At 44.7% G+C, this 21,494-nt stretch overlaps 4 protein-coding genes across 4 annotated transcripts; 1 reads left to right on the forward strand and 3 right to left on the reverse strand.

Moving 5' to 3' along the window:
- Positions 1–6,393: 6,393 nt before the first annotated feature.
- Positions 6,394–7,884, reverse strand: C8R40DRAFT_1184692 (uncharacterized protein; the record flags this gene model as incomplete). Its single annotated transcript, XM_046232991.1, is given in 6 exon segments — positions 6,394–6,936; positions 7,023–7,228; positions 7,244–7,335; positions 7,384–7,538; positions 7,555–7,645; positions 7,702–7,884. 6 exon segments carry the CDS (start codon positions 7,882–7,884, stop codon positions 6,863–6,865), a joined length of 801 nt encoding a protein of 266 aa, XP_046087908.1. The 3' UTR covers positions 6,394–6,862.
- Positions 7,885–8,587: 703 nt separating this feature from the next.
- C8R40DRAFT_1042008 (ribonuclease H-like domain-containing protein) lies at positions 8,588–9,579 on the forward strand (the record flags this gene model as incomplete). The annotated part of the gene is made up of 4 exons (XM_046224048.1): positions 8,588–8,676; positions 8,729–8,910; positions 8,970–9,194; positions 9,269–9,579. The coding sequence occupies 4 exons, from the start codon at positions 8,588–8,590 to the stop codon at positions 9,577–9,579; spliced, it is 807 nt and encodes a 268-aa protein (XP_046087909.1).
- A 1,575-nt stretch (positions 9,580–11,154) lies between these two features.
- On the reverse strand, positions 11,155–13,412 carry C8R40DRAFT_1160107 (G-alpha-domain-containing protein; the record flags this gene model as incomplete). The annotated part of the gene is made up of 14 exons (XM_046229970.1): positions 11,155–11,274; positions 11,346–11,428; positions 11,499–11,679; positions 11,734–11,807; positions 11,861–11,890; positions 11,946–11,949; positions 12,016–12,071; positions 12,125–12,157; positions 12,222–12,254; positions 12,307–12,359; positions 12,416–13,007; positions 13,059–13,079; positions 13,138–13,152; positions 13,184–13,412. 14 exons carry the CDS (start codon positions 13,410–13,412, stop codon positions 11,155–11,157), a joined length of 1,524 nt encoding a protein of 507 aa, XP_046087910.1.
- Positions 13,413–15,740: 2,328 nt separating this feature from the next.
- On the reverse strand, positions 15,741–19,742 carry C8R40DRAFT_121303 (uncharacterized protein). The gene is made up of 11 exons (XM_046233206.1): positions 19,461–19,742; positions 19,292–19,399; positions 19,057–19,233; positions 18,954–18,998; positions 18,196–18,899; positions 18,076–18,138; positions 17,981–18,022; positions 17,582–17,924; positions 16,810–17,521; positions 15,932–16,758; positions 15,741–15,873 (listed from the first exon to the last, which is right to left on the reverse strand). The coding sequence occupies exons 1-11, from the start codon at positions 19,533–19,535 to the stop codon at positions 15,799–15,801; spliced, it is 3,171 nt and encodes a 1,056-aa protein (XP_046087911.1). The 5' UTR covers positions 19,536–19,742; the 3' UTR covers positions 15,741–15,798.
- Positions 19,743–21,494: the final 1,752 nt, after the last annotated feature.

Raw genomic sequence — 21,494 nt, forward strand, 5'->3', positions numbered from 1 at the left:
CAGATGGTACGTCATGTGGATGTAATGGTCCTACGGGTTTTGTACGATGTGTCTTTGTGGCCTGACATTTTTCACAGCCTTCCACGTAGATCCTGACGTCTCGACTGATTCCTGGCCACCAGTAGTTGCGTGTAATTAACTCAATAGTTTTATAGCGGCCAGGGTGTCCTGCTGTCTGGGCGTCATGATGTGCCTGTATGATTCGTCCTCTGAGCTCTTTGTCCTTGGGGACATAGATGCGTCCTTGCCAAACTGCTAGTCCATCCTCAGTTTCAAGCCATTCCTTGTCTTTAGACTCGAGGGCAACCTGTACTAACTTGTCTCGCTGGTTTTTCTTTCTTCGGATGAGATTAAGCAGATCGTCTTCGGGGGCAGATGTCTGATCCGTTACTTGAGAAATGAAAAATTCTGGTTTTAGCAGTGTGACGTCGGTATTGTCATTCTCCCCTTTCTCAAGGCCTGACATCCTTGACAGAGCATCGGCTTTTCCCATTGATTTCCCAGGCTTATGGAAGAGCTCAATATGGTATTCAGCAATTTCAACTACCCATCTGGCTTGTCGTCGATTCAACTTCTGAGGTTTCTGGAAATACTGGAGATTCTGGTGATCGGTAAAGACTTCAACAGGTTCTTTTGCGCCCAGCAAATACTGTCTCCAGTCTGATAGAGAATCCATGATGGCCATCATCTCCTTGTCGTAAATTTCATAATTCCGTTCAACTTCGTTAAGTGACCTGGACCTGAAGGCTACTGGTCTCCACTTTCCATCGACATTTTGCGATAAGACAGCGCCATTTGCGTAATCGGAAGAATCAGCTTCAATCCGGAACTTTCCAGTCTCTCTTGGGATAATGAGAGTGACGTCTTCAATGATCCGGTCTTTCAGTTGATTGAACGTATCTTGTTCAAGAGATGTCCATTCCCAAGTCGCATTCCCTGTGAGCCGTGTTAGGGGTTTGGCAATTTTACTGAAATCTCGGATGAACCGGCGGAAGAAGTTGCAAAACCCTAAGAACGATTGTAGTTCGTGCTTTTTCTGTGGTGGCTGCCAGGTTCGAACTGCTTCAACCTTTTTTGGGTCCATCCGGATTTGTCCATTGCCTACAATGATTCCAAGATATTCAACTTCCCTAGCCTCAAAGGTGCACTTTTCAGGTTTCAAGTACAGTTTGTTGGCTTTTAGGATGTCAAGAACCTTTCTGACGATGATCCGATGTTCCTCAATGTTGTCCGTGAAGATAAGGATATCATCCATATAGACAATGACGTGTCCTTGATCAATGAGCTCTCGAAGGATGTGATTCATGAATGCTTGGAACGTGGCGGGTGAGTTTGTAAGTCCGAAAAACATAACTGTGGGCTCGAACAAGCCTCTGTTTGTTCGGAATGCTGCCTTCCATTCATCTCCTTCTTTGATCCGGATGTTATTAAATCCCCATCGGACATCCATTTTGGTAAAGATCTTGGAATTCTTCAGTTTATCAATGAGTTCCTGGATTAACGGGAGTGGATATCGATTCTTGACAGTCATGTCATTTAGCTTTCGATAATCCTGTACAGGCCGTAGTGTTCCATCTTTCTTTTTGACAAAGAAGAAAGGTGAAGCCATGGGTGAGCGTGATGGTCGTATTCGTCCCGATCTAAGGTTTTCCTCTAGGAATTCATCTAAAGCCTTCTGTTCCGGTGGACTGAGGGGATAGACTTTACAGTCAACTGGTTTGGAGCCTGGCGTTAACTCTATGGCATGATCCCATGGATGTCTTTCTGGCATTTGGTCAAAGTCTTTTTTACTAAATACATCAGCATACTCGGCAAGGTACGGAGTAGCGGCATCTGTAGTGGCAGTTTGTACTTTGATATGGCCTTGGTCAGAAAGATACCCATCCCAATCGAACCAGAAGATCCTTTCACCATCGACAAGTTTTTCCTCTGTACCATCATCCTCAGGTGATTCATAGTGTGGCAAATACCCGCATTTGTCAGGACAACGTTCGAACGTTAACGTAGATTCCTTCCAATCAATGCTGGGATTATGGTAACGTAGCCAGTCTATGCCTAGAAAGATATCTGTCTTGCCTAGATTGGTAACTGCCATATCTATCCGTTCGGCATGATCTCCTATCACCATTCGGACTTGTACATAGCCTTCTATGGAACCATTTTTGTTCAGAGTGCCATCGGCGTTATAGACCGGCATTTTGACTGTTAACTCCTTAACAGTGAGCTGGTGCTGTTCTACAAAATCCTTATTGATACAGGACCCTGTGGCTCCGCTGTCTAGGAGGGCTTCCGTTTCAATCTGTACACCATTGTCGATATTCTCAATAGTGGTTCACAACTTTAGCTCACGTCCTCGGGTACCTCGGACGAATCTCTTACGACTTTTGAGATTGGTAACTGCTTCAGTTGCGGTTGCATGACTCAGATTTCGTATAGCCAATACTGTTTCTTCCGATGCTTCTCTGATACGACTTTCAGGCATCCAGGCTCTAAGGATTCCTATAGCCATAGGGAGTTTGTCCATTTGTAACCGCTGCGCCACCCATTCAGGTGTGTTTGGTTCATATCTCACAGGTTTTTTCTCAGCTCGGGTCGTCATTGTAGATAAGTTATTTTTATTGGGTGTACCAGTACTACCAAATTCAAAACTAAATTGACTGTCTACATATGACGATGACAAAAAGTCCGATGCTGATTCTGAGATTGGCCCCGGCAGACCTGCGTCTACTGCTGGGGCAGGACAAAACCCAATTCTTTGGCCATAGCCTCCTGATCCTCCTGTGTCATCCGGCTCCACATGCCTCTGACGAACTGCGGCTTCGGTGCTTTCTCTGGACAGAACTTCGCAATGTGGCCTTGCTTGCCACAATGGAAACATTCCTTGTTGCGACGCGCAGCGTCGATGTCCATTGGTCTGCCTGCACCTTTGAAAGTTGTTCCAGTACCGTCTTTCCTATCCTGGGTGGGTACCGCAGGGGTTGGAGCCTTAGTTATGGGAGCCTGTGTCGTTTGTGGTTGCCATCTCTGGCTACTAGGTCCTTGCCCAGCATTCCGCTGGTATCTGTTTGACCAATTCCGTCGCATTTCCTCACGACGCCACCACATGTCATCGATACTGATAATCTTCTGTTTGAGTTCATCGAATTTCTCGATTCGCTCATTGCTGGTGCCATATACTTGGTCGATCAGCTTCGGCTTTACGTTCATTTCAATTAGCCTGATGACGTAGGGGGCGTCCTTAGCATATCCGGCGTCTCGCATGATGACTTCAAATTCCTTGAAGAAATCCTCTGCCCTCTCACTGGGGCCCTGACGGAGATGTTCTAGCTTCTCCTGAGCATTCTCTGTGAGTCCTTTGTCTAGGAAGGAGGCATTCAATGCATCCTTGAATCCTTTCCAGGTGACTTTCCATTCCTCCTCGTCGTCATTGAAATTATCGTCTGTATAATTCTGGACCCAGCTACTGACTTTGGGACCTCGCATATACGAGACCGCAATGTCGATTCTTTCACTGTCTGTGACGATCCTATTCCTTGGATCACGAATGTAGGCAAAGAGGGTACGGCGCCACTCTTTGAACTGGGCTTTGTCGCCATCAAAGATGCTAGGCTCTCTGAGCAATGACTTGCCATGAATATTGGAGGTAGTGGTGGTGGGAGCGGGAGTAGGGTTAGACATGCTGAAGTTGGGTGGTATGTAGGCGGGTATGAATGAGGTAATATTTCGTTCGATAGAGGATGAAGTGGATGGAGCAGATGAATCGGGGGTACGGTAACGATCGGTTTGTACCGAAAGTCTAGGTCGTCCTAGTCTTGAAGTAAAATCCGTTGTAAGGAAGACGAGTTACTAATGCAACCCGGTGGTGATGATGGGAAAATGTATGATTGGATTTGTAGAAGTTGAGAGTAATGTGGGAGAGATTTCGAAAATAGAGTACGATGATGTGGGAAGCAGCCTTCCACTCTCGCTTGATGAACAGATGCACCCTCCCTGTCTAGGAATGGAGCTCGTTGTGCACGCGAAGACCCTTCTCCGAAGATTAGTGATCAGTCGACGCTTTCGTCTGCCAGTACGGTGTCGGACTCAACGTTACACCTTTGTACTATAGGCGACACTGCTCGAATAGAGAGTAGAAGTCTGTGAAGGGTTGGTAAAAATGTGAGCGGGGATAATTGTGATAGGGATATGATTGCGTAGCGTGTGACAGGTGGTAAGAATAGCTTTGATCTTCTGTCTGCGACTGGTTCTAGTAACAGGTGTCACCAGGCGTCACACTCAAGAAAACCTTAGAGGGCGGAGCGATAAAAGAAGCAAGCAGAGTTCTGGGCTAAACCAGGTAGAATAGACGAGATCAAAGCTAAGGAAATACAGCAAGTAGCTACAGCCTATATACTAGTGAACAACCCTCTGCCCTAGTAATGCCCAACGCCCTGGGTTAGTGGTAAACATGAGTAGAACATAAGTAAAGTAGTGTGTAAGTAATGAAAGCTCGATCGCCATGCTGTATACGTGTTGTGAGACTGCTGTGTTTAATATAAGTAAATGAAAAGCGCATGTTGTATCAGTAAGCATAAATAATAGGTCAGGTGACAAGATAAGACAAGATATAGGATAAGGGAGATAGAAGATAAGACAAAAGATAAAAGATAAGACAAGGGATAAGGAGAAAGATAAGATGAAAAAGAAGTGATCGTAACATTGATCAATGTCATTGTAGATCATTCCTCTGCATTAGTAGTGTTACTTGAGAATACAATGCTAATTCCTGAGGACCAGACAGTTGTGCAGTGCAACAAGAATGAGACATACACTGACAATCAACTCATTTCATCTTGCATTTTGCATGACAAGACCCATGCTTGCTATTCCTTTCTTTTGGTCAATCTATTAGCTAAAATAAATTTTTGGACTACTGTAAACTCGTAGATATGCACTTGTGCTCACATGTAAACTGACTGGTGCTTTTTGAGGTAGGGACAAAGTTTTATTCACCTGTTCACAAAGAACAGGGGGCGCTTTGTGGCCAGTCATCATTCTCACCAGGAACAAACATGGAACATCATATACCAGTTTTACAGTTAACAAATAAGCAAGCATTTAGTACAACATTGCAAGTTGGAGTTGCTAGATGGACAGAGTGGCATTCGGAAGTAGAGGGTGCGAGAGCATTTTCACAAGTAATCAGATTATTAAACCCACAACAAGGGGGATGCCCATTTGGGCTGGCCAAATTTTTTGGCAATTAATCCTTCCGAAACCATTGAACCACCCACACACAGTTCACCTTGTAATTGCTCAGTGTTATGGGAGAGTACCAATGACAAAAGAATAAATAAGCAATGTAAATGCATTGGATAAAGGAAATCTCACTTTGAAAATTTGAGAAAGTCAAGGTGGCAGGTGAAGACAGCTCAAGTGCATTAACAACAGAACCAATTTGTCAAAATGAAGGATGAAATGGTCCTGGATACAACAGTGTTACATCTTGCACTGCAGTTTATGAATTTGATTAATAGTAGGCAAAACATTATAACAGGCAGCATGAGAAATGGACAATCAGCTGAAAGAACTGGCTGTAATCGCATTGGCTGGGCTATTCATTGGAGGATTACAGGAAGACAAGGTCAAGTACAACTGTGAAGTATCAGAAGCTGAAATTCAATGAAATGATATCAAACAAAACAGATATCATTAACACACAGGTGCACCAATTTGTGGATCCAACTATAAAACATGTAAGCGGCAATGATAAAGACCATTACGAATTAACCTACTAGATTGAGTATTCACAGCTACAAACAGGATGTCAGTTAGAATGAAATCTATACACACAATATTGAATAGTGAGAGGAGGTAAAATTGGGGGTGATAGATAACCTTCCAGCCATAACTGCACAAGAGGGAAATTGTTGAATATCCAAACACAATCAGAAGATTGACATTGTTGTTGGAATTTGACACCAGATATTACACTGTAAACTGCTAGATCACTGAAGCAATGTGAAACCAAAATTGCTGAGACTGAAGTTAACAGTGGCAATGACAAAATCACAGTGCCAGTTGCTGAGATTATCAGCACAAATAAAGGATCTTGATACAACAGATAGTGATAGCTTGAACTGCAAGGCAAGGTTGGCCAGTTGTGAGCAACTTAAACAGACCACAAAAGAAAATCTTCAGCAAAGAGGCAAAGTAATTATATAATCATGAAAGAACCCAAAGTGGAAATTAACAGATGATCGGTCAGCAGTCCTAAAGTAGTCATCAGCGAATGATCCTGGGATGATCGTGCAAGAAATTGCTGTTCCTGAATTGAAGTGCTACAATACCCACTACCTAAAGGTAGCGGGAATAAGTAGTTGTCCTCCCTTCAGACAGACACAGCAAAGTACACATGTTCTCAATTTGATTTCAACAGCGAATTACGACGATTAAGATTACTGAAAGTGTATACACGCAGCCAATCCTCAACCGACCTTCGCGTAACTCAAACTGCCGCAACAGATATAATCTAGCTCTTAGGTCTGGAAGTAGGGAGAAGTTCCACACATATGAGCACGTACGTACCACATAGCATATGTCCTGTCATTATAAAGTATGTACCGTCTAGCAAGTTCCAGGCGATAATAGGGACTCTGAGCGGACCACCGGAGTGCAGTATGTCTGGCAACTCGTGCAGCTGATCCAAGTTGTTTTTTTCTCTGGGACGGGGAAATACCTCCGTTACACACTTTCCAACATGCATTCAACCAGCGTTCAACTCACGGACTATGAACACTACGGTCCACATCAGATCTGCGATGTGGGGCGGTGAGATTTCCCCACTTACAAACAACGTCTAGTGTCTTGCTCGAAACCGAAATTAATCCTCGTCACTATCAAACTGCACTGCTTGGTATTTTCTGGCTTTTTTGGTTGGATTCGCCAGAGAAGCGCCTTTGATGGGTTTTGGAGCGCCCTTGGCCTTGGGTTCTAAGGAACGAAGTGAGATTGCAAAAGCATGAATGATCAATGGAACACACTGGCTTCTGGATCTGGAGACTGAGTCTCCTCCTTCTGTTCTTTCCTCCTCTTAGACGGTGCAGGCTGTTCTGCTACCCTTTTCGATTTCGGTTCCTCGCGTTTCTTGATTGACGTTCCGAGCCCGCTGTTTGCGAAGCTTTCCGATGAGCTCGGTACAACAGTTTCTACGAACGGAAGGGCAACACTGCTGAAGTTATGTACCATTCTGTAACCAATTCACTTACTGTTTAGGTGTGTTGTAGAGACGTCCGCGGCAACCGCAAAGGAGGAGCCATAAAGTTGACACTTACGCGTTTGAGCATCTCGCGCGATCTAGAATGCGCGTCAAGGCCATGGGTTTGAGGTTAGAGCGATGCATACGCTACAGAAGACTTCGGCGGCATAACAAGCAGCATCCTCAGCTGAAATCTCATTCAATTGAAAATGCGAAGGTTTCTCTGACGAAGGGCCCAATATTAACTGAAAGCAAAATATAGTCGAAACCGTCAAAGGAGGTAAAAGGACGTGCTTTGAAACTGGTAGATTCTTTACTCCATCCGCTTAGAAATAACTCTCCTTGAACGATATATTCCAACAGCTTCTCCGACATTTCCAGAAGGTCATCTGAGGATGATTTAGAGCCCTGTCATTATATCATATAAGCCTGATTCAACATGAACCACAAACACGCGTACGAACAGCGACAGCCAAAACATCTTCCTCATCCCATTTACCGCGCCACCATCGACTGTCTGAACCTAGAAGACCGATATGAAGCACCCATTCGTCATTTTGAACCTTGGATAGAAGAAACAATTGACGATTCAGGTGGTATATCACTTGAATCACATCATCCAGGAAGTGAGCGAGAGGAGAAGACATTGGTCGCGCACCCACGATGCTCCGGGCCGTTCAACCGCCACCACAATTAGGGCCACTGATTGATCTCTTTCTTGGAGTGCATTTTTCTTTTATCTGACAACTATCGAAATCAATGCAACAAGATAATACCAGCAAGCGACGTTGCGAGTGCGCCGTGCTTATTTTGACCTACGTTTCGAATCATCGACCGTCCACTATGCAGAACCCTTCTAGATAGAGAAAATGCCTCCATTGTAGCAAACGAAGCTAAAAGGCAGAAACTCGCTCCTCATGGATCATTTGCAGATGCCTTACAGACTATGAAGGCAATGGACAGAGGTTAGTAACGATATACCCCCCTGGCGTTGGCGTAGCGACAAGAACCCCTTATCCATTGCTACGACGTCGGTGTGGACAGATAAGGTGACCAGGCCTGGCGTCCCCATTGACTTGGGTAAAACACTTGGTATGTCATAAATGGGGATACGTTTTCCTATGAGTCTGATGCACCCCGTCAGTGTTCCAACAACTGGATATACAAGACTGCCGAGATCCAAAATTTCTGTCATCGGTTTTCCTCTTCGGTATAACTGAGGTACATCCCGAACTAGCTATCTAAGCTTCATTTACTTGGTCTCATAACTTAATTTAGGCGGGAGTCACTATTTGTCTCCATATTGTCGATATCCCACAAGGACAAAAAATTGAGGAAGAATGGTATGGGATGCGATGGATATCCCTGTCTCCAAGGGTATACGACCTAGTGAAGGCCACTGATAGACTCTCTGCATGCCAATACGAGCTCCGTTTGACGTTTGTACACTCGCTTTCCCGTTGTTTTGTGAGCTCATACTATAGATGACAGATATGAAAACTTCAATTGTTCAGCGAAAGAGGAACCTATCAACTGTGCTCGCGAAGCTCCTCTGCGCATCTTAAGTTTTGATATAGAAACGGATGTCTACATCGATCCTTCAGGAAAGGATGAATTCCCCACACCGAACGCACAATCTATCATTCAAATTTCTGGCATGCTCAAGTACCAAAGTATGACTTAGTATTATATTATTGTCAATTTAGCCTATCGTACTAAATGAAGTTCACAGGGGACAGTGAACCTTTCTACAGGAACGTACTGACTTTAAAATCATGCAACGCAATCGAAGGGACGGATGTTGAATCTTTTGAAGAAGAATCAGACTTAATCAAGAGATGGTTGAAGTTTATACACGACGCAGACCCGGACATCATCGTTGGATACAACTCCTGTGGATTTGACATCCCATATATCCTTCTTCGTGCAAAGCGCCTCAGTATTCCTTGCGGAATCAGTAGAATAAACGGTAGGACCGGCTCCTAGACGTTTTCTGCTCGCAAAACAAGCCAATTTTGACTCGATTGTTAGACTTCGAAATCTCGAATCCGATCTTTCGACCGGGACCAGGTGCTTTCAGTTCTGCGCCGGTTATTCCGGGTCGCCTGCAAGTTGACCTTTACGATTTTGTTTTTCTGGAGCATGGACATCCTTCTGCCAAAGAAAAGGCTGAGTTACGGGCGGTCGGCATCAGGAGGAAGCTCTTAGGCCTGGAAGCATCCTCATTCCGATTTTTGAAACAGAGGAAAGAAGACATTGATTTCAGGAACATCCCAAAACTACAAGCTGGCACGGGAGAGGATCGAAAGAAGCTCGCAATTTACTGCCTTAAAGTGAAGTGAAAACCTTCCGAAATTCTGTTTTGTGCATTGATCGTTAGTCTTGTCCAGGATTCTCATTTACCGTTGCAACTCATGGATCATCTGCAAGCATTGGATAAATGGATTAACCGAGCTCAACGGAAGAAGGGCACTTTTTATCATACAATACGTCGTTTAGCTGGCCGAATACCAGTCTAACATTGACGGGGACCAAATATTTTCCCTTTTCCGACTAGTCTGGTGACTGACCCCTCAGGCGGCAGTGACGAGGTTCGTTTATGATACTTAATAATGATCCAGAGGACCTGTTTTAGGCCTAGTCTCCCGCTACGACTTCTTAAAGTGGCGGATTTCCTTCTTTGAAACTTCGGTCACAAAGCTTCCGGGACCACTCCAATTTCCTCCCAAGAATGTGACTCCGTTAAGTTGAGCAATATCGGTAGAATTGTGTCGGATGTGCCGAAGAACTGCTACTCAAACATTAACACTTTTGCGACTGGGGGGTGAACAGCTGAGGCAGCACCCTACACTAAGCAGGATCAGTAGGACGGCGGCCATTGCGTTGGGTATGATAGACTGTAATATTAATCTCGGTTCACAGCTCATTTTGTAGAATTACCACCTAGGTATCGCAACTCGAGCTCACATTGTACTACGTCGAGGACTCAATGCAGTCTATGCTAGAATGGAGATGATCTCGCGAATTGTTGTTTTCTTCTGTTGACGCTTCGGAAAGTGCAAGACCATCATGATCAAATCCAAACAAGGCCTACGAAGATCCAAAAGCAATAAGTGTAGACGACCGATTACGATAAGTACCTCAGACATTCACTATGAGAGAACGGATCTATTAGATACTTGTAGACGACTGATTACGATAAGTACTACAGGCTAATTATTAATACATAAGTAGAGTCAAGATGCTCACCCTCAGACGTTCACTATGAGAGAACGGATGAGGGTGATATTTGTAACGATAAGGAATTTATGATGCTTCGATGAAAATGAAATAAGTGGAACTGATCGCAGTATCACACCAGAAGGAGAAAAAATTCCGCTCGACGGAATTACCAAAATTCAGTGCAACTGATATATCATGTGACCGGCGATATACCCGATATAGTTTATCCGCAGTCACATGATATATCAGTTACGCTGAATTGTTACGATTCCGTTGAGCGGAATTTTTTCTCTTTCCAGTGTGTATCTTGGCGTTTGTGCCATCCATATGATACCGATGTCTATCCCGACACATTCCTCAACAATAAGTATTATGGATAACGATGCCCTCCCGGTCCGTCTGTACATGGCTGTGAATCTCGAATATCGATTCTGGATTAAAGGAGATATTTACCCTACAAAAGTGCTAGCCAGTAGCAGCCAGTAGCAAGACAATTATATGAGGGTGATACAAATCCACTCATGAAATTACTCAAGTGAAGAATATGCTAATGTATGCGGACATATACATAGTGAACATATATCATGAGTACAACGGGAAACAATCAAGATGAAAGATAGATCTCGAAATATCGTGAAAGAATCAGGACTTGGCGTCCGTGCTGAGCGTTGGTGTAAATGGCGAGTTAGATCCTGTTAAAGCATATGGCTGTCGGTAAGGCTTTTCCTGACAATGAGATCTTTCACTGAATGGAAGAAAAAAGCATCAGTGGAAATATTCGTAGGGTTCAGTGCGTTAATACCATTTTCGAGTATCTGAAAGGTGGATTTTATGTCCTGCATCGAAGCACTCAGTGAAGAAGAGGTATAGACGGTTGCTGACTGACCGTAACAGATGTGAAGTGGCAGTAAAACGTTCTGGGGGTGGGCGAGTTGTGTTTGTGTATTGTGCCAAACTTCTTTTTCATATCTATGTATCGCGGGAAGAGTAAGAAGCGGAGTCAATGAGAAGCCTACAGCAAAATTGTAAGTGATCTCACATTTCGAGGTTCCTTCGAACGTATTTGGTCGATCGCCATATGAGATAACCCATTTTGAAAACTGAATGCCTGACTCGAGCTTGGCTTCCAAAATATCACACTTGTTGAGAAATAGGATCAACTCGGTCTTTTGAAGTAGTTGGTTCGAGACAATGGATCTCCAAAGAAGGATAGAATCCTCCTGCATATCAGGTTAGACAGGGAAGTACAACGAAACAAGGAAGAATAGGCCTACCAGTCGGTTCACAGAAGGATCTTCAACTAAAGATTGGTCGAAACAGGAAAGAGGCGCGAGAAAGATAATGGCATCTACCGAGTTTCTCAGTTGGTGATCAAGATGCACGTGTGACTATAAAGTTCACCTATGAATTCGAAGAAAGGGGCCCACGCGGCTAGCAAAAAAAATATTGTATGCATTTATTCTGGTCTATGATTGAGTCCGCATACCTCGCTGGAAACAATGAAAGTGAGTAAGTCAGTAAATTTGGTATCTCTTCTGTATTAGTAGAAGCCTCACTAAGGATCGAGCCCCTCCAACGTCGAATACTCTCCAATCCCGGCTTACCATATTTCCTTCAGCAGCGGATATCAAGACAAAAGTAGTTTTTGATGCATGATCTGCTCACCTGTTTTCAAGACAAAACGATGCTCCGAGACGCCTGAATGGGCCATTCAAAATAGAGTTTAGTATGTGTATTTATCTGCGGAACAACTGGCACTTACCCATGGTCTTCAATCGCGCTTTGAGAATATCATCTGGATAGAAACAGCTGAGAGAATCGCCAGAACGCAGTGGAAAAAGAGCTACCATCGGAAGGGACATATCTTAACTCGGTGATTCGTTCAAGGTCATCTAAAAAGCTGTCGGAAAAACGGGTGAAATTAAAGATACCAGAAGGTTCATTGATGAAACTCACAATCCAGGTGTGTCTTCAAGGCGAATTCTGAGAACATTCAGGAGATTTCTGATAGTAGGATCATGCCATAGCTTGATCATGTCCTCCGCGCAGTTGTTCAAAATAACCCCAGGGTCCTTAGGGTCGTCGAAATCGATACCTGGATCGCTATCGACACTGCTTCTTGTCGATGTTGAAAGTAATCGCGAAAATGTGGATTTCCAGGCCATGGAAGACTGAACATAAACCTCCTTTGGCCGTGTGGAGTGAGGAACATTGGTGATAGATGCAAGATGGGAAGTTTCGGATTCAAAAGCACTAGATGGTGATAATCTTCGCCATAACGATTCCTCGACCTGCAAGAGTGGAGATAGTCGCATCTTCAGTTTGAGATGTTCTGCCGTCAGTGTCGGTAATTCATTTTCAGAATCCAATATAGATATATCGTCCAATGAGTCAGGTGCAAGTGGTGAATTTGGCGAGGAAGCTTGTTGTGCCCTGGTCATGGCGTCGATGATGATACGGATTGAGCGGGCAACGTTTAATTGAATAACAGCGCGCCATGACGCTCGTTCGGCTTTAAACGCTTTCGGAGAATTAATCAGTTGGAAATCTGATTTCTGGGTTAATACAGGATCTGTGATAATCGGCAGACGTCACTTGCTCTTCAAGGTTGTTGTCTTCCCTAGGACGTTGAACGTTGAGTTCCATAGAAGAATATGAAGGGGATTCAAAAAAGATACCTGATTCGCTTTGACCTGGTATAAGATCAGCATAGTCCAGACAAACATGAAATAACATCCGACAACATGCCTAGGAGCAAGACTTTGACAGGATTTTCCTTCTTCTCGGCCAAACGTTGTACATTTATCTCCTCGTCAATGCTATCTGATATTTCCTTCGCTTTTTTCTCTTCGGCAAGCCTTTGGTCTCGTTGCGTAGGGGTCTCATTCGGTGGAGGTGCAATGGCGAGAGTCAGAGGGTCTTCATCTTCGGAAGTAACGCTACGGCGGGTCATGGTGTTGGTCAACAGAAAAAACAACGTCAGGGCAGAGGCATGGGGTAAAATAACAGCAAGTTGAATTGCCTTTAAAACGGCCCTCTCATCGGCATAAGCGAAAAGAAGCGTGTCGTAATAAGCTAGTGCTATTTTGATGGATGTCCACTTGTATAGTTGTCTCATGCAGGATCATTTTTTTTACCGCCGAGGGCTTCACTTGGCTTCCTTCGTTGAAGTTCACCCATGCTACTTCGTTTTCACACCACTCTTGGAGCTGTCTTCTGCGCTCTGGAAACACTTGTACCCGTGTCCGACATCCTCTTCGATGGGCCTTCGATCCGGCTTCCGTGATTGACGTCTCGAATAAAACTCGGGAGTTAAGATGGTTATAAAAACCTCAAATAATATCTACCAGTGTAGCTCTAGCTCCAGTGCCACCAGGCATATTGATATGTGTGAACTGATTCCCTATGCTTCTTTTCACGACCTCGAGACACAGCAATCAAAGCTAGCTGCTAGTCCAGGAGACTCAGAATCCACTTTCTTTTCCCTCGATTCCAAGGTCTTGGTGGTCAACTTTACTTCTATCCTATCCTATCATTCGAAAACGCAATATCATTTAAATCACTTCATAATGATTGTTCGGCACAAGTGTCACGCACGAACATTTTCAACCGGGAAAACTTGATCAGAATCCACAGAATGAGCGGGACGACGATTACCTACATTCCGTGCGAAGCTGGCCACTCCTACAGACAGCCTTATCACGATGACCATTAATTTGAACCGTCCGTGAATGTTCATAAAGCTTCAGTTATTTCTGACTGACATTTCCTTGACTGAAACACAGTCTTCAAAGATCGCAATATTATCGCAAACGACATGACATGGAAGTTACACTGTTGCCGGGAGCGGAGTTGTTAGGGTGAGTATCAGGTCAGAACCGTGCGAGGACAGTCGAGAACGCTAGCCAATGCCATGCGGGAATAAATCAGAAGAAAGTTTCCCTTTGGTGCCGGCGGGACAGTCAGGCCTATGAACACTGTTCTAGATGCATATATGCTGCAAGAGTGCTTGGATTGCATCCCTTGCGATCGCCGAACCCAAGTTTCACTTGCGGGAATTTTCTGTCGAGCATCTGTATACTGATCCCTGCTTATCCTCGTTTCAAGCTGTTTCTAGGCTTTTCTAGTCTGACAGGCAGAGACGACACTTGCGGTAAACCGTGAAACATGGTGGCAACATGCAAGGCTGGCAGACACTGACACAATGACCCTGCTCGCGCGGCGTCCGTACTATGTATGAGACTATATAACAAGGTGTGCTAATCTATACATATGATTATTCTGTGCATACAAATCGTTATATACGTGCAACCCGTTGGGCCTTGGCTTTTATAAATTTTTGTTGCTACAGAATACAGGGCCGTAGACTACAGTCTATGTATAGCTTGGTGACCAAGCCCTCCATAGGAGGAAAGACCAATGATCAAATTTTGCGTAGCAATATCGAGGTGTCCCTCATAGACCGGTCTACATCAATCTTATACTTACCGGCGACCGCGGTTGTCTAGAGTTGTCTGTCGATGTCAGGGATAGGATAGCAACGGCGGCTTGCAAACTTTGTAACACCAAGCCTGAAGGAGACCTGCCGTGGCCTGCCGTCTCCTGTCGTACAATGGATTAAGTATGGGGAATGGAGTAATGGATACTGTCCTATGCCGCCAAGTTGTGCGAACCAGTCTCAGCCGAAAGGGACTGGCCTCCAAATGATATTGTTTGGTCCGAAGAACGTCAATCAGTTTTTCATGGGAATTCCACACAGAGGATGACTCAGGGTGACTCCTGGAGTCCTGGTTACTCAGAGTAAGAATTCTGGCTAAATCAAGAGTTCAAGCTTCAACTTCGAATTCAGCGTTGTACCTATCTAGTGCTTTGACTACAGCGTACTCAAAAACAATGTCCATAACCCGAGCAATTTACCGAGCGTTCTGCCGTCACTAGCAAGCTCTAGCGAGGCAACATTCTGCAACATTGGCTCTAGAACACCTTGCCTTAAACTACCTTAAAATCTGCTGCCTAAATGGTGGCATCTGAACTTGGACAAGGATGTCTTTGGTTTACTAATCATGATGGGCAAGACTACTTAGTATGCAGAGACCAGGCAGAGAATGCGATGTTTAGAAGTGCATTGGCAACTTGTTCAGGGCTCGGGAAATCACTCGCGTACCCTGCGCGTACATCAATTTTTGAATACACTGTAACACGAATCGTTGCAGTGACTGAATAGATATCTGGAGAAATACTACACTTCTCCGAAAATTTAGAATGACTTTTGTGATAGATACATATATATAGTATATAGTCTGTAAATAAAATAATAAGTTACAAGAAAATAGAAAGAATTAAAATAGGTCGAAAATGTCCTGGACGTCAGTGACATCCTGAAATCTGAATGATTCTACTGTAGCCCATTCAATCTACACAGAATATTTTCATCAGTGAAAATAAGCCAGGCTATGTTTACTCAATACTCACACCACTCTGATCAGTCTGCAGACCCTTGTCCTCGCTACCTGTGACAATAACAAATCGTCTGAGTTCCTCCCTGAACCCCCGACTAATTTGCAAACGTCCAAGATGCTCTATGATTTCTCGTTTGATCGCATCCTCCCATTCTTCTTGTGGCAGATTACCACAAAGCTGCATAAACTCCCTCACGCAAAATGCTAGCGTTTCAGAGCGATCACGGACATCGCTATCAAAGAGCTGGAAAATCCAGGGTACGAAGGAGTCATCATATTGAACCGGAATGGAGGATGGAGGGCACCCGAGTTGGTCTTGCGCAATAAAACTCAAGGGTAGAGAGCTTGACGGAGTATCCAAGTAAGTAAGAAAGGACGAGGATGTTGAATGATTCTCTGAAAGTAAATTCCAATCCTCTGTATTGCGAAGTCGATTGTCCCTAGACGCACCCCGACGAGTTACGGCACCTTGGCCACCAAGATGCGTCTGCAAAGGTGGAGCCCCCACAATTGAAATTAACTCCTCGTCTATCGCATCCAAAAGCCATTCGTACCCGAGCCCATCACATGTGCATGATATTGGCTCATCGATACCAATATCGATGTCCACATCAATACTTTGAGAACCAGTACAATGCGGCACATGTTTGTTTGCTTTACATGCTATTCGTTTCTGAATAACATGCTCCCTATCGCGATACGCAATAGAGACAGCCATACCAATGACAGCAGGCAAAATGTAACACGCCCAAAAATCGTGTTCCTCGATCTGAAGGATCCTTTCATGCACTCCCAGGGGGTCGGAAAGCAAAGCATTGGGAGTAAACGTCACAAGTCCACCTAAACCTTCAGCGTTAATCGTTGCAATTGACACTGAGATCTAGATCGTACCTATATGCCAAATCTCCTCGATGATATCAGAAAACCGAGGATTCACGATGTCACTGGAACCATAAACAAAGAACCTCACATCGTTCATCATTCGGTATTCTGAAAGACCAGGTATGTCTCTAATGTCTCTCCAACCTGAACTGGGAACCAGCGAATTGACATGGGCAAAAATCACTCTCAGAGATGAATCCCATTCCGTACCCACAGTGCCTTGATTGACCGTGGCGGGATATTCGTTCAACAGCGTTGATAGCATTTCCCTTTCAATCTCAGAAACGGGTGACAAACCAAAAACTTCTGAATCGACTGGGGGCCATAACGCAAAAGGCCGCTCACCGCCAGACACTAAGTATGAATGTAGCAGTTCGGGGAGTTCCAGCATCCTTACGGCGTGCTTGGTTGTCAGCTTGGGGACTAAAAGGCCCTCCAGTGGTTTGATACCGGGCTCGCCGTAAGCTTCATACACGCCCCGCGGTAACTTGAAATCTCTCCTGTCGTATGCATTATCCAGTCGCTGAACAAAATGTTTCAGCACATCATCCAGAAGACAGTCCTCCGCATTGATGACCCAGTTATGCAGCGATACGATGAGTGCGGTTTCGTTTGGAACGAATGACTTGACAGGAGGAAGGTAATGATGTGAAAGGGTAGAAGGATATATCAAGTTTATTGCAACAACTTTCTCTTCGACTGCGACAGGTATGAACGCAACCTGTAAAGGAGAATTTTATCAATCACGATGTTCAAACTAAGGTAACAGGAGTATCATTACCCATTTTTTGTGAGACAAAAGATCCGCAATCTGCCTAAACTTTCTCGCCTCTTCTTCTTTTGCCGCACAGAGCCACCCCCACTCCTTGACCGGACTACAGGCAGCTAGAATTGCATTCAAGTCTTCAAATCTATAGAAAGATCTTGACTTCATAACCAACTTGGAGTCGTTGTATGACATGGAAACCTTCAACGGGATCACACCTTGCGTGAGCGAGATTTGACCAGCTGAAGGGTCGGACGCAAGAAGCAGGCTTTCCATAGACATTGTCTGAGCTTCATCAATTTCGTCTATTTCAAGGATAAGTTTACCCGCCCATATCGCATTCGTCTTGGAAGAGATGCTGGAAGAACATTGAATATGGCCTCAGCAACCGTCCAAAATTAAATGTGAACTCACCGTGACTCGGATTTTGGCAGGACATATTCCACACCAGCAGTCCTGAAAATTCATCGTGTTCATGAAATGACAGGTATATTTTGGAGGACACGTACTTTGTCATTGGCATCACCGAACTTAGGAAACTTTCAGCTTCGTCATTCAGCATGGAGCTTCTCCTGAATATAACCATGATTTAGGAATATAAGGCTATACATGCAAGGATGGAATAATACCTGGAAGATATTGGCGGCGAATGGTTCAGGTCAGCGGCAGAAGGATCCATCCCCCAATCATCAGATGGTTGAGCCTCTGAGGTTGAAGCAAGTGGTACGAATGGTTCTACTTGCGGGTTAGTAGGATTATTGAGCGTCTTTTGAGACGAGGGAACTTGATCTTCAGATGCCATTTTCGGTCTCGAAAAATGTCGCGGTGTTGGGGTTGCACTGACAACGGCGGGAGACGAAGGTTCCGCTCGATGAGAATATGTCGGTACATTCTTTGGAGAAGCGCGATCAGCTATTATCGTTTGAGACTCCTTCATAGGACCTCCGCGGTTCTTCTTGAAGCTTATGCCGTTCAGAGTCGATGTCGATTTCCGAGGGAGATGGGGCCGCGATCCTCCAATATCTTTCTCCGGTAACGCATCCATCTTCAGAGCTCCTTGTGTCGAGGTTTTCTTGGAGGCGCTGCCACCTGCAGACGCGGAACCCTCCGTTGTCGGTTTTGGTAGAGATGGTGTAGGTGTTTGAAGTTTAGCAAGGGTTGGTAAGGACGTGGAATGGGTCGTATTAGAGGGTCCGGAAGCTGGACGGGCTGTTCGTAAACGCGGCAAAGATGGCTTGTTTTTATTCACGAGCTTCGTCTCTGTCTGAAGAGAAAGATTGGAAGGCCCTGGATTCATGTACCTCGGTGGTTCAGTTTCTTCAGCCGTTGATCTCTGTTCAACTTGAATGTAAGCACGCAGAATGACTACAAAGCAGGTTAGACCAACAGCTTTGACATTGGGACGTTTCCTTTTTCCTTTAACCGACGGAGGCTGCAATGGTTACACTATTACCATCGCGAATTACGATTGACTCAAGAAATATGGCTACCTTTGCTTCCGATGAATCTGAGGAACTTGATGATTCTTGTTCCACCCTCCGAACTTGTTTCACCATTTTAATTATAGGAACATCTGGTTCTGAATCTGATGATGCTTCAGGTTGTATGGCCGGCTTTGGCATTGATTTCGAAATAGTTTTAGGGACGGTGACCCTGCGGTCGTATTCCTGTATGGAATGTCACTGCTCAAAATATACCAAACGTCGCCAGACCTGATTTTCATACCTCTTTGACTCGGACATTCACTCCCATTGAAGATGGTCTTTTTGATTCCTGCATGGAGGTAGGCGCTTTCGTAGTTTCCTGAGTAGCCGCTTTAGCAATAACTGGTTTCTGTGTATATTCAGAAAGAGGTAAGCACGATAGTCGTATAGGAAGTGTGAGTGACACTGACCTGCTTCTGTCTTCTCTGTTCCTTTTTTCGATCTCGCTCAGCTGCCTTAGCTTTCTGCGCCGCAACCCTTCGCATCGCGTCCGGATTCTTGCGAGCAAATCGAATCTTTTCCTTGTCTAAGTGGCGCCAGAATTAGATCCAATTTGAAGCGAAGTTTAGGAGGTGGTACAGACTGATCCATGCTTCAGAAGGTGTACAATTGTATCCAGGATAATAGTCTTCGTCATCCCCGCCTATTTCCTTCCAGAATGAAGCTAGCAGACGTTGACAGTTTGCGATATATTCTTGAGGTTCCCATCTAGTAGGAGTTTGCAGCTGTGAGATACATATTTTTGAAGATGCGCACGAAATGATCGCCTACGTATCGTCCTTTGGATTATCGTAGCCATGCCACTAGGAAAGCAGGCGATTCAGTAATGCAAATCTGCGATCAAATAATCTTTTGTGTTGGTTATACCTTGACAAGATACAGCTATGGCGTTTTCCAGATTAGTAGAATGACACAGAAGAAAGCGAGGAGCAAGAAAGTCGCACCCATTCCCCATCTTCATCGACTTTGGCTGCCTTGAAATATTCTATATCATGTCGTGTTTAAACCAGTCGCGTTGGGTCAAAATTCGAGTAAGGGACAAGATTTACCAACTTGGAAGACTTCTTCGTCGGATTCTGCCGAGTCTTCTTCCAGGCGAGCTTTCTTTTTTGGTGGAGCTCCCATTGCTATTGATGGTGAAGGGTTGAAGATAATGGTTGAAGTAGTAAGTTCTAAATTAGGGGTTGCATCGCTTCATCCTAACTATTTCCTCATACCGGTTGCCCAGGACCATTTTTTTTTCAAATTGCTGAACAAAGAAAAAAAAGCTCAACATAGTCAGCATGAAAATATCTTCAAAGGACTTCATAATATTCTGGATTCACCCACGTTTGGAAAGGCGGCTTGTACTGGTGTATCCTAAGCCTTGCATCCATTTCCTTATCATCAGTTGACATCTCCCGCTCCATTGCATGACCGGCACCTATTCCTCTTAGGCTGAAAAACTTTGTCACACTGACGGAGCATATCGAGTCCATAGTTTCACCGGTTAGGATCCCCTAGAGGAAAACCCGTTCCCTCCTACAGTACATTATGAGTTCGTCATCCTTGGTTGCGCTCGGGAAAACAAAGTGGTTAAACTTCCTGGTTACTTCCTGGAATTTAGGAGTCCGGCCGCGGGTATGTATGTACTGTATCCCCACAATTCTCATTGACAGTGCCTATGTACTCAGTTATTGAGCCAGTGTAGGTTCAAAAGAGACTCCTGATCTCAGCCAAAGATTGACTGTTTCGGACTCGGAGGTTGTTGCGGATATTGTGTGAGCGAGCGTCTGTGAGTCCCAGCAGGAACCGTGGCTCAACCTGGAGCACTGCCCAGCGGAAATCTTCCGAACGGAAGGAGGATCGATCTGGATCCTGGAACAATACAGATTGTCGTGTTCTCGTTTATGGCACTATGGAGGTGGAAAGCCTGTGGGTCGAGTGTCAGTGAATACTGAGTGAATCTTCACTCAGGTCAAGATAGGTCAAGATGGGCGCAGGTGTTTCAGGGCGTGCACTGTTCTGCCCCGACGAACCCTGGAAGTCTTTCGGGACAATTACATGGTCGATTTCTTGGAATTATAATCATAACGGCGATATTCAAACATTATCCAAGTCAGAGCATCGCTCTCGGTCAACTAGGGCACTAAACATCGGGTACCAGGCTGGTACCAGGTAAAGCACACATTCATCGTCGTTCTGGGTACTGCGGACGTACGAATATGATTCTGAATTATTATGCAGAGAAGTGAACCCATATGATCCAATATTAGCGTTCCCGCATTCCCGCATACCTATACAGTGGTCTTCAGTACAAAACCACTACATAGCAGCGCCTCCATGACGCGGCTTTTCGCCGATGTGGAAAAAAAGATAGCGATCACATATACTTACTGTGACAATCTCTCAATATTTATCATGAATTTGTGTTAGCTTTCGTAATGAGTTGTTTGACCTGTGAA

This window comes from Lentinula edodes (assembly GCF_021015755.1).
Source record: "Lentinula edodes strain Le(Bin) 0899 ss11 chromosome Unknown C8R40scaffold_12, whole genome shotgun sequence".
NCBI lineage: Eukaryota > Fungi > Basidiomycota > Agaricomycetes > Agaricales > Omphalotaceae > Lentinula > Lentinula edodes.